Source organism: Vicugna pacos, chromosome X (genome assembly GCF_048564905.1).
Source record: "Vicugna pacos chromosome X, VicPac4, whole genome shotgun sequence".
Classification (NCBI taxonomy): Eukaryota; Metazoa; Chordata; class Mammalia; order Artiodactyla; family Camelidae; genus Vicugna; species Vicugna pacos.
In genome coordinates, this window is record NC_133023.1 from 78,696,544 (window position 1) to 78,709,872 (window position 13,329).

The following is a 13,329-nucleotide window of genomic DNA, read 5'->3' on the forward strand; positions in this document are numbered from 1 at the left end:
TTCTTTCTCTTCTACCTATCTCTTGAAGTTCCATTTGGTCAATGAAATGTGGCTATTAAAGAGACCCCTTAAAACAAACAAAAAACTCGGCTGTCACCAAAGCAAGCATTTTCATTTAACTAAAGAAATAGACAACATGACATTATTTATGACAAAAATTTGAATAGGATCCCAAATAACTGACCAAATAAATGGTTAAATCAACCATGATGCCACTATATGATGAAATATGATATACCATCAAAAATGATATTTATGAACGCTTTTTTAAAATGTAGGAAAATGTTCACTGAGTTTTTGAAAAAGCAGGATATAAAACTGTATATATTATGATTTTAACTATGTTAAAAAGCATACATATATATATATAGCCATAAAGAAGTCTGGAAAGAAAGCCATTAAAATATTAACATTGTTTCTGAGATTTGTGAATATGGGTGCTTTTTATCTTTTCTATATGCTTGTCTTTATTTTCCAAGTTTTTTATATCGATGAACAATTTCTATATGATGAGAAGAACTGGGGGAAAAAATACCAACCCAGCTACTTATCTTTGGCTTGTGAAATTATGGACAATTTTAATTACCTTTTTAAAATGTTCTATAACTGACATACAGATTTTAGTTAGGGCCAAAGTTACTTTAAAACAGAAATGGGAATTCTAAAATCTAGTTTTTTTAGTTGTTTGTTTGTAAGTTCCACAATGACAAATTAATAACACCTCACGACTATTTAGCACTTTTTAATTTTACTTTCAATAGCACTCTATTTAGAATTACATTGGATTAGCAACAATATTTTTGCTAGGTAGGCCAGGTCTGATTATCTTCATTTAACAGGTGATGAAACTGAGGATCAGAGAAACTAAGTGATTAGCCCAAAGTCACAAAAATCTGGCAGAGCTGGACTTCAACCCAGGTCTCCAGAACCCAAGTCCAGTGCTCTTTCCATTCATTCAAGACTGATTGTGGTATAACCCAGAGAGGGTTATAATCACCAAGATGTAAAAACACAGAGATAGTAACCCTTCCTTACCTATGAAGGTCAAGTTCCTGAATGACCCCCACCCAAGTAGGAGAGTTCAGCTGAGGAAATTATTATTTTAGGAGGTAAAAAAGGGGCAGAGAAACTGAGGTCACATATGAACCTTTGAAAGCCCTCATAAATATTTGTTTGTGCAGTAAAACAAAACAATGATGGTACATTACAGAAAACAATAATGAGAGTTGACATAGCTTAAATCAGTAAAAGTGACAGGCTCTATATACTTTCCATTTAGATCTTGAGATGACTTCCAGAGGTGATGAGAATGCACCACTTATTATGCCAATGGAAAATGGGGGTGACAGGGAAGCAATGAAGAGAGGTGGACTGTTAGTTCAAATCATGGATCTTCTTGCTCTCAGAGTCTTAACCTAAGTCCAATCCTGAGATTATAATAACTTACTTGGGGCTTTAGCCCTATCAAGCAAGCGAATTTGAGTGGCATGACTTAATGACTTTGGCTCCTCTGAAGATGCTTTCTGTCTTCTCAAGTCTGTTCTGAAGACACCTTAGCACTCCTGTATCGAGCTCAAATTAAATCATGCAAATCTGTCTGAAGGCAGCTTATCTGCTGCCTGGCACATATTCAAATGGCACTACTCAATGATTTAGGCTCTTCTGAGGTTGCTATCTTCTGAACATGGTGATGTGAAAAGACTCTTTGCACCTCTTTATAGAGTTCAATTAAATCATTCAAGCTTTGTCTGAAAGCAGCTTAGCTCTCCAGCAATGGTATTAAATGGCACTACCCAATTTAAGTTCTGCTGAAGATGGTCTCTCTCCAATGTGATTTGTTTTGAAGGCATCATAGCACCTCTTTATGGAATTCTGCTAAATAACTCAAGCTTTGAACAGGTACGATTTGACACGTAATAGTACCGAATTTCTTCATTACTTTCTTGGGGAGGTTTTAATCTCATTCTAAAAGATTTTCTCCAGTTGCTTATAACTGTATTCATCTCCAGTGTCACAGCTTCCTAATTATTTTCATCATCACTTATGATAATCACCTCTGGGGTCCCAGGAGTTTCCTGGCAGTCATCCTCTAGCACATCACATCACCGGAATCAGCATCAACAGGTTCTGATTCAACTTCAGCCAGTGATTGCTCCTGAGCCAAATGTTCATCCTCAACCATAGGTGGTTCTTGATCCAAAGAGTCTATCTTCAGGAAAAATCACTGACAGATATTTCACCCTCTCCAGCCAAATCTCCAAGGTCACATTAACAAAAGGCTCTGTTAAGATATCTAATGCCTCTTTCATTAAGAATACAGCATTAGTGATGGTGTAGGAATCCCATGCACTAAGATCTTCAGGCAGAGGAATCTTTGTGAGATTCTGAAGAACAACATTATACATTAGTTTGGCTGAAGTCTTCTTGAATGGCCAGTTCAAACACTGATCTAAGGGCTCAAGAATCCGAAACGTGCAGCTGGTTATAAAGACAAACTTAACATTAAGCCTAACATTTACCCATTGGCAAATGTATCTGAGGCACCAAATGGACAGTGAAGAATCAATAGGACTTTGAATTCAAGATATTTTGAAGCAGTCCCGAATTTCCACAAGAAAGCACTCTTCAAACCCTTCCTTAAGGAGAGAAGGAGTCTTTCTGTTTGCATGCCAGCATACTGGAAACTAAGCTCAGTTTTTTCCTTGGAGATTTTGGGCATACTTTTCTGCAGAGCAGTATTGATTTCACTATGAGGTCACCTGGAGTATTGGCAAAAAACCAGAAATGGCAGCCTCTCTGTTTTGGCTTACCTCACGTCAGCATCGGTTGGTTCCTGCTCTTCTAAGAGGCAAGTAGGATTGTTCAAGGCTTTCAAAGCATGGTGGTCTCAACAGCATCTAAGATTAGTGTAGAAATATGGTCCTTCTCTTCAGTCATTTTCTGCAGTTGTGGCAGATACAACACAGGAGTTGCAGGATCTAGTGGCTCCTTCTTTGGTACCACTGTCACATAAGACTTGGTCTCCAAGTCATGGTGCACCATAAATTTCTCAAACCATCCCTTGCTCCTGGCAAAATTTTCTTTGGAACCCACTTTGGTGTCTGAAAACATGTCTTTGAAAATTCTGTGATCACATGTCCCTTGCATGGAAAGTGTTTTCTTATTTCCTTTGCTTGTTTTCAGTCCAGAGGTTTAACATCATTTCCATCTTCTCCATCCTTGGGTCATGAGGGATCAAGCATCTCTAAGGTGATGCAGGTGTACAAGAGGTGATACTGGCCCTAATAAGAGTTTCAGCTTTCCTTATGGTACAAACTCACTAATACCATATAAGTAACCTACAAAGCTATTTGTTTTACCTTGAAGAAGCAGATCAAAACTGTCCCTTTTCTCTTCCAAAGACATCACCCTTCTTGCCATTTTGGCAACTTTCTCTGGTGCCAGAGTCCTTGTTCTTGGTTTCACTCTCTTCCACTGCAACGGTCACGTTTATAGAAGCCATGTTTAAGCTTTATGCTTATTCATGCAACCTGACAATTACTTACTAGAGATTTTATATTCCCCCAGTGTTACAGAGTGTCAGCATGTGATATTTAAGGACCAAATGGTATTATGCACAACACAAGGATAAATGATAATATACTGTTGTGATACTCAGTGCAAAAAGGGCTGGTTGTGTAGGGGACGACTGGCAGAAAAACAGGAGAGGAAACAAATGAGTCAGAAGTTTCTTTCCACCTTGCGATATAGTCAGAGAGACAACAGCGTGGCACTTGGACTGACTCCCGTATACTCAATTCAAAATTTTCATGGTTGTCAAAAGTGTATACAGAAGTAAATTCACCTATACTCAAATATCTAATAAGGACAACTTACAGTTAGAAAAGGATGACTATAAATTCTCCTTTAACTTATGAGAATGAAAGTCACTATTTATATACTTAAGACGGTACTGTTGCTATGATTTCCCCTGGCTTAATGCTATGAATTCAATTTTATGGGAAAAGCAAATATAGCATAAGTGTATCTTCTGCAAACCCACAGTAAGTCAATCAAACATTACCCTCTGACAAAATGCAACCTCTGAAGATGCAGATGAAAAAGGTCAGGCAGGCCCTGAACATCCAACACTCAAGAAATGACTACTCAAGAAAGAAAGAGACAAGGAAAGAATCAACTAGCCCCTTTCAATGCCCGGCCACTGATACTTTACTTTTATCCCCTCCTCCTGGGAAGATAGAGCGAAGCCTGGCTTTCTTATTCTTCTCTTCAGGGGCCATGGGAAGTGGTTTGGAGCTGTGGTTGAGTGCCGAAGAGTCCCGGTTGTTACTGTTCATCCTCAGTGGGGGAGCTGGGGGTTTCTCTTCATTATCCAGACTGTCAGACATTTTCAGTTACAACTGACTGCACAGCTCCTAAAGAGGAGGAGAAAACAGAAGTTAGGAGAGGGCTAAAAAAAAACAATCTATAAGAGTCTAATATCTTCAAAACAAAAGCCTGGGTCTCATGTTGTCTTAGGTTTTGTGTTGACCGTTTTGAGGGGTTTCTTTTCTAGAAAGAATGGAGCTGCCTCCTTAAAGACCAGTGGTGCAATTTCGCAGAGGAAAGCGTGGGCAATAATTAATGGCTTTTCAATATGTAACCACAAGTACCTAAAGTCCCTTCCTTTTCTCACAATGAAATTCTATTTTCTATGGTCCACTCACAGTCTTTTAATGAACAATTGACAATCGTTCTTCTCTAAACATTCTATCCTGATGATCATCACGGTCAGGTAGCACCACCTCCTTGAAGTCTTCAGTTGACACAGGCCTGACTGTTGATTTTGAGTGACCCACAACAATGACGTGTTAGTCGCTTTGACACTGGGATGACTTTGGCATCTGATTCTCACCTGTGTGGACCCGATTGCTAAAACACACTCTTATTGTTTTATGAGGAGGAACTGAGAAACAATCTCATAAACCTGGTAGTTTCAGCAGAGTTGGGGTGAACTGCTAGGGGAAACAATGCCCCACCTTCAAGAAGCAGGTAGAAGATAAAGCAAAGCCAAATGTCACCAGGAGCAAAGAGGAGCTCTAACGAGAAGATCACTTCCAGAGGCGACATCAAAACCTTACTCCTTGTCATATTTTATGCCCTGGAACAGGAAACAAGGGAGCTGACAGGGATAACAGGGCTATAAGAACCAATCTGGGTTTTAGCAACTTATCTGCTCTTCATTTTATCATTCTTTAGTATCTTGTGTTCGGGATGAATACATTCAGGTTTCATCCCACTGGAGGGTAAAGTGAACTAGAAAAGCACTGACTCCCCAGGGATCTGTTTCTGTTTCCAGCTGTTCTCCCACTAGAATGCAAGTCCTGCCAGTCAGGGTCTGACACTTGCCATCAGAAGTCAGGTGTTAAGAGAACCTTCCAAGTGAATCTCCAGTTTGAATACAAGCAGAAGCAAATACCACTGCAACAAAATCTCTAATTTCATCAAGTATCAACTGGCACTAATTTAGGAGTATAAGAGCTCTCCAAACACAACTTGGCCTATCACTGTATCCCAATAACATTTACTATAAACAAGCCTAAGTACAACAACAAAAACAGAGGTCTCCCGGTTACCTGCTACAGTGAGAAATAATCTATCATAATTTTCAGCCCTTTAGTGGTTACAACGTGTTTATTATTTTCAGTAATGAATTCTAAGTTCCATTATGTCATGTGGAGACTTTTTGTAAAAACTGCATACTATGTTTCAAATTTTCCCCAGTGTACAGAGCCTGCAAGTATTCAAGAATAAATAGGTGAGTAGCAATTGATAGTTTCTCCATCTGCACAGGTGACTGCCAATTAACAATGACTGGCTTAACCTTGATTTGGACAAGTTATCTTTTCCTTTGCCTGTCTTATGCCTTGCATTATCTTAATGAATTAAGATCAATTTTGTACCTTTTTCAGGAATCATGACAGTGAAAATGTTCAGTCATAAGTATTTTGGCAACACCACCAACAACTTAAGTCTCACGTTTTCCTATATGGGTGAAGCTATAGCAAAAGGTAACATGAAAAAGCAACTGTGATGTCAAGGATCAAGTATATTCACAGATACTTCTGGTAAATATTTTAACCAGCATATAAAACCAGCCCTAATGTGTCTATATTCTCTTTTGCATTTTGATTTTGGTCCTTCTAAATTCATTCTTTCTCCAGAAGAAAACAGAATTTAAGACTGACTTCAACAGTGGTATTCTCTATCAAACAGGTTCATTTTTTTAGTTAGAATTATTATAGTTTGACTGCACATACACATTATATTGCATGTAAATACGTATATACAGTATATTGCACATTTTTTAGTTTACATATATGTACTAATTATTGTTTCTAAGAACAGATTAGATCTTTAGCTTTTAAACTTACATAGGAATAAAGCCAACTACAAAATAAGAATCAACAGAATGCGGTAATCTAGTCATAAAGGACAGTCAAATGTGCTTACACATATTCAAGAAATCAAAATAATAATTAGTTCATTTATGTCATTATTATTATTTTTTAGATTCCTCATATAAACAATGTCATACAGCATTTTCTTTCTCTTTCCAGCCCACTTCACTAAGAATGACAATCTTCAGGTCTATCCATAGTTCTGCAAATGGCATTATTTTATTCTTTTTTACGGCTGAGTAGTGTTCCATTGTATATATGTATCACATCTTCTTTATCCAGTCATCTGCTGATGGACATTTAGGTTGTTTCTATGTCTTGGCTATTGTACATAGTGCTGCTATGAACATTGGGGTGTGTGTGTCCTTTTGAATTTTTCACTGTTTTAATTTAGTCACTAAGAAGAATATACCACTCGAAATAAGAATTTCTCTCTCTCTCTCTCTCTCTCTCTGTGTTTTGTCATTTTACTTTTCTGGGTTCAAAAATAACACCTGAATGTGACGTGATTATTAAGTAAAGCTCAAATATACAAAACCAAGGTTGGTAAAAATAATGAAATTTGAAAGTTATTGCAAAAGCACTGAGGATGTAAATAGAAATACCTAGAAGATAAGTTTCTGAAAGATGTGTCTCACAGGGAGAGAGAGCCACCATATTCTGGATGATACGTATTATCTGATGACATATTATTTAACTGGAGAAGACAGAAGTCAGAGAAACACGCATGGCCTCTTTAAAATGCTATCCAAAGCTGACCTTACCGAATAAGGCAAATAGGAGTCTGGGCCAGGCAGGGTTCTAGTGCACCTACGTAATTCAAAAGACTGGCTCCTTTGTTCTGGATAATTAGGTGTGGCTAACAGTGGCCTTTTCTGTTCCTAATTACTCTCTCTGGCTGGAGACTCGAAAGGTAGATGCCCTGCTTCTTTTCAGGGCTCCTTGGTATGTAAAACTCACACTACACTCTCCTCTACTAGACCAGAAATGTCTGCCCCAAATTTGAACACCACACACTTGCTGTGGTCCATTCTGCAAGGAACCCAGCCTAGATGGCACATCTTTCTACTGTCCAGCAAACTGGAATTGTTTTAATTCCATTCACCCCTCAGGGGATTATAAAACCTCTTTTGCAGAAGTGGAAATGGAATTGAAGAATCTTTGTCTGATTTCACAATAGGAACATGAAGCAAATGATCGCTTCGTTTACCTAGACATTTCAGATTTGGTTTTGCTCAAATTATCGTGACATTACGTCAGTCCTTCTTTACCCTTTACACGGCACGACCAACCTTCATCTTCTAATGATTCCACATAACTCTGAGTTGGTGACGGAGGAATAGTGCAGGAGGCTCTTTTTATCTTTAACTCACCTTCAGATCAAGTGCTTCAAAGCACACTTTCAGATGACCGATGGAGAAAGGGTAGGGACCTGTAAGGAAGCCCTGCTATTAATGTATTTGTTTCCCAAGTGGGAGGTGTCTCCGACTCTTCCACAAACATAGAAAAAAGGGGGATTCTATTCTGCTATGTTTGTAAACAGTGCTGATTTACTAAGCCAGGTCCCTCCTCTGAGACAGCATTTTACAAAGGATACTATTAATGGATTGCTGGTTCAATCTGCCTATGAGGTCATTATTTCCAAGATCTTGAAAGAGACTATTTTGTTTGGGGCGGCTGTAGGCTCTATTTCAAGAATTGTACAAAAGAGCCATTATTCTCTAGGAACCCAATCGAAAAACTGTTGATCTTTCGAGTTTAACTGTTGTCGTTCACTTCTGCAACACAGCAGAAACTTGCAAGTTACGGTGGATCCAGCCACAGGCCATTTCATTTCACTTTTAGAACGTGGCCCTTAGCATTGTAGAGAAACATCTAACTTGAATGGACAACCAGCAACAATTTGTATCTGTTCACAAATTGCATTCAGATTTGGCTACTAGGTATTTCAGAGAGAATTCAAACGGCTTTTGCAGATAGTGTATTTTTGGTCCAGCCCTTGAGACTTAATGTGGCTCACTAATGCCCTGTAATTACAATTGAAATTCATCAGCAAAAAGAAATGAGCCTCTTGTCTCATGATAACCAAGAAGCCGGAACAGCCCTCTTTTAGAGTACTAAGAAAGATTAATTCTTTCCCCACCTCCTTATCTTCCTTTCTCTCTCTCTCTTCTCTACTCCCCACCTCCCACTAGGTATGTGCACACAGGTATACACACACACATACACACACACACACAGCTTCACTGACTTGCCTCTTGACACAGAGATTTACTGCAGAGCATTTCAGAGGGAAACTTTTATCAAGATGCATGGCACCTTGAGATGAAATGATTAGGCATTATAAATAATTGTCATGATTCTTCCCTTCTTCCAAAATGCATTCTCTTAATCAATGCAGTGCCAAACTTGATCCTCAGAGAACGTTCAGTAGGCGAAAAAAGAAAGCCACCAACATGCATGAGTCAAGGGTAAAGATAGGTAATCACATATATTCTAGGCTAATGTGGCAAAAATTCATACCATGGCATATGTGTTGAACTGGATGCAACCAAAAATGCCAATTTTGCCCATTTGCCACAGGTGCTCTACCTAGGTGTGTAAAGGGTGAGAATCCAGAAATACTGGCCCTACAACTTGCCAGACCAACTATTAAGCCAGTAGCAAATGGAATAAATATTTTCATCAGTTCTGGTACCATCGGAGACAACCCACATGTCTGCATTATTCTGTCTGCTTTCAAAATCTAAATAACTGTTTATTTGCATATCTTCCCAATGAGAAACAAACTAATATTGGCCTCCTTTCAAAAACAAAAGCCCAGGCTGGCCAATACACAGCTGTGATCTAATAAAGCCAGAGGTAAAGCTCAAAAACCACCAGCTGCACAAGGCCATTACTGCAAATCGGTAAGCGCACCAGTATGGCTTGTATCCATCTCATATCAAACAAGAGGATCTAACACAGGGTTGAGACACAGCCCAGGGGAAATTTCCAGGGTGAACTTCCTAATGTTTCTGAGATACCGACAGAAAGAATAGGGTTGGTTGCAAGACACCTGGAGCTGCTGAGATGGCAGATAAACTGACGAGCACATATGAAAGAAGACTGATTTTAGGATCTCAAAAATGTAGTCAACAAGTCAAAGAACTCTCACTGTGTTAAGACATTAACAGAACATGAGAGCGTTTCAAATTTCTAGAACTGGGAAAATCTTTATAATAAGAATTAGTTCTACAGATCAAGAAAATTTGAACTTTTAATGACAGCTTCCAAACTTGGAGGTATTAAGTACACATTGATTTAAAGTCAGCTAATGTGTCCTTAGACAATGATACCAACACCAGACTGGTCTTCATATTTGAGGACGAGGTTGCTGCTTTTACTATGAGAACGATGTATATACACTGGATTATACTTTGGTGGTGGGAAAAGGATCTAAGGTACTTGCTGTATCTTTCTTGGGCTCCCTTGTAAACAGAAGCACACATTTTCAAGATGACTAGCTAAGCTTCCAGGTGTAAACTGTGACAGGGAAACCAATTCTGCTTTGCTAACTAGCCCACACTGACATTAAACCCACTTTATCTTGGATATATTATTTGCAACTGAACCAACAGGCCAGACACTTATCACTGAGCCTGCTAAGAAAATGTAGTGAACTGTTTTCAATTGCCAAAAAGAAAGAAAACGAAACAAAGGAAAAAATCATCTAGCCTTCCACAAAAGGGACAATATATCGTAATTGGAAAGAAAGATACCTTGCTCTGCATTTCTATAGCAACTTGCATCTAAAGATTTCCAGCAGCTTTTCAGACATTATTTCCCATAATATGCTAAGATGCCAAAGAAGAGAGAAAGGGCATTCATCTCACTTTATAGGGAGGAGAACAAGCCAGGTCTGAGTCTCCCAGCAGCCCTAAACCCACACTCCCATTCCTAGACTAGGTAGACAAGGGAAAGCCCACCACACACTACCAGCCAGATGGGCCCAAATTAGCATTTCCACCATCTTGTCTCAAATTGCACACAGTCACAAAACATGTCATTCACTCCCCTCACTAGATCATAAGCTCCTTGAGAGAAGCCCTCGGTCATAACTGTATGCTTCCTACTGTCTAGTATAGCGCCTTGCTCCCAGCAGGCATTCAATTCACATGTGACAGAATGACATGGAACTTTATACATTCTATATACTTGTTGATGCTCTAAGTTTTTCATAATGTTGAAAAAGCCTACATGCCTACTAGAAGCAAGTCTGAGCCAAGAAGGCATTTAGAAATATTGGCACTATTCTAACTGCCAAGCAATTGGACACCATGGAGAATAGAAGCCACTGGATGGATTACCAACACCTCATTTTTTACTGTACAACTTTGTAATGTCCAAAGAGCTTCCGCGTCTTACTCTTCTTTGAGCCTGGCACCAACCTGCGAAGAAGGGAGCATCATCCCCACTTTCCATATGAGGAACTGACAAAGCACAGAGGTTAAGTGACTTACCCAGGGTCACCACAAAGTGAAAGAATGGAAACTAGAAGCTCGAACTCTTCTCAGTTCCCTTCCCATGACACCATTACAATGTGTATCCAAGTAAACCCACCAACACACATACGCTCTCTTCATATATACACTTTCACCCTCCCCAATTTCATATGACAGTTTTAGCTTTTTTTTCATTTCAACCCATTTCCGGCTGGTACTTACTGACTTCGACTGCTTTTCTCATCCAAAGACCCAAGGCTAGGAGATTTACTGACAGGACTCCAAGAAGATTCGTTGGCCGGTAGGACCAATTCTTCGACGGCCTTGTTTTGGGGCCTGTCTGTTCTAGGGCACTCACCAAGGGAACTCTGCTATCAGAGACAGGGGTGTGCTGTTTCAGAGCGCCTCGCCTGGGAGATACCATTACAGTGTGTAATGGAGGGAAGCCATTTCGAAGATCATTTGATCAGGAGGAGCTGAGCTACTTGTTAGGCAGATTTGCAAAAGCAGCCAGACAAGTAAGGGAGGCACTAGCTCTTTTTACAGCTGCCGAGTTTCAATCTTAGATCCTGCAAAAGATAGCTCACTACTGACACACATACAAAGCCCAGTCACACAGAACACAGCCATGATCTTTCTCAAATGCGAGAGCAAACGAGGTCGGTTCTGTGGTAGTCCTGTTCTCAGCTAACATCTTTATGAGTGACTTCCATTGTTTTCAGCAGGAAATCCACATTAAATAAATCCAATAAGCCAGCATATTACAGTTGCAAATTTCAGTGAGAGGCTGCAAATAAGGAAATCGATAGGTGTGCTCCAGCGCCGAGACCTCATATACTGCATCGATTAGACAGGGCAAAGAGTTCCTATTCGAATGACTTCCTAAGCTTCTAACTTTATGCAGCACCATACTTTATTATTCATCGTGGATGCTGCATGAGCTAATGCCAAGAAAATGTTAATGATCATCTGACGAGTATTTATTTTTACAAACTGATGCATTATTACAGGTTTCAGCTTTTCATTTCCAACACCGATGCTTCTGAGAAGAGAAACTAAGATGTATAAAGAACAGAGGTAGACATTTTTTAAGGATAAAAAAATAGAAGATGCCTCAAATAAATGTGTGGGAAAAAGAAAAGGAAAGCAAAGCCTAGTAATAAAACATTTCCTAGTTCTCAAAACAGAATCCGTGGAAGCATTCAGATGGAAAAAATCTGGTGCAGACTACCCCGAGTGAGCAGGATATGGTAAACCATCGTTTTGAGTCTCTGGAGTTCTAGCTGCTGTTACTATGCCTGGGTGATAATTATACCCTTCCCTGATCCACTCCAGCAAAACAGCCACAAATTCAAGCCTAAGAATTCAATTCCATAAGTTGCTGGGGCTTTTTGTATGCCACAGAGATGTCTGGACATTGTTTTTCAGCCTGTACCTTGTGGCTCACTGTCCCAGGAACTTGTCCATTCTCAATTTTCTATACCCAAATCGGCTTTCTACAGGGAAGGTGTCCATCGAATGTTTGAAGAGAGTTGCTACATGGGGTCAAGTGAGACCCTGGCATTACGTAAACCAGGAATTTAGACCATTTTAGCAAAGTTCACATTCAACTGCTTTTCTCATCTGAAGACCCAAGGCTAGGAGATTTTTTGGCTCATATTCTACCAAAAAAAAAAAAAAGACATCTTGCCAGAACTGGAGGTCAAAGAATTTTGGGAGGTGTAACTTGCAGCAACTCTTCTTCAGGCTTTTGCCTCTTGACCTAAGTTTACAAAAGAGCTGAGAGCCTGACTCAGCATCTTATTTGGGGGCTATAGCGAAGGAAGAGGAAATGCTATGTATTAAAAAAGGGGCCTCCTTCAAATGCAGAAGGAAGAACAGGACATGACAAGACCTACATTCCATCCATCCCACTGCACAAATGGCAGGGGATAAACATGAAGCTGGCCATAGCAGCAGTTGCAGAAATTCGCCATCTCCCACCCCCACCTCCTACCCCTACTGAAGATGATTTATATCTGAAAGGAAACTGGCCATGGCTCTAAGAAAAGATCACAATCCACCCAAGGAGATTCCTCTAGAAACCAAAAGCCTGAAGGATGGCATCACAATTGATCATGTTTGCTTTCCTATGGCTTCCCTGTACTCAGCTTACCAGTTCGTCACTTACAAGTTGTCAGATCCATTCAGCAGGGCTTTCCCCTTCCTGCCTGTTACTCTACCAGTTGGTTGCAACTACCGCTGTCCAGCTCTACGAGATGTGGCTCACGACTGGTTCATGCCAGAGCAGATCCTCCTCCAGCACACAAGAAGCTTTGCTTCGCCAGTGCTCACACTCACACACACACACACACACACACACACACACACACACACACAGAGAGAAGACTTCCATGTGCCTAAGT

At 39.9% G+C, this 13,329-nt stretch overlaps 1 protein-coding gene across 12 annotated transcripts in view; it reads right to left on the reverse strand.

The window, feature by feature from the left end:
* The window catches only part of PAK3 (p21 (RAC1) activated kinase 3), a 240,585-nt gene that overhangs the window by 83,677 nt on the left and 143,579 nt on the right, over window positions 1–13,329 (reverse strand). For 11 of the 12 annotated variants that reach the window (XM_072956778.1, XM_072956771.1, XM_072956780.1 and 8 more), the window contains one exon: window positions 4,214–4,415. In XM_072956778.1, coding sequence (XP_072812879.1) covers window positions 4,214–4,388 — 175 coding nt within the window. In that variant the 5' untranslated portion in view covers window positions 4,389–4,415. Of the gene's footprint in view, window positions 1–4,213; window positions 4,416–11,146; window positions 11,274–13,329 lie in introns of those variants that run through there. The other variant, XM_072956781.1, reaches the window with a different exon arrangement.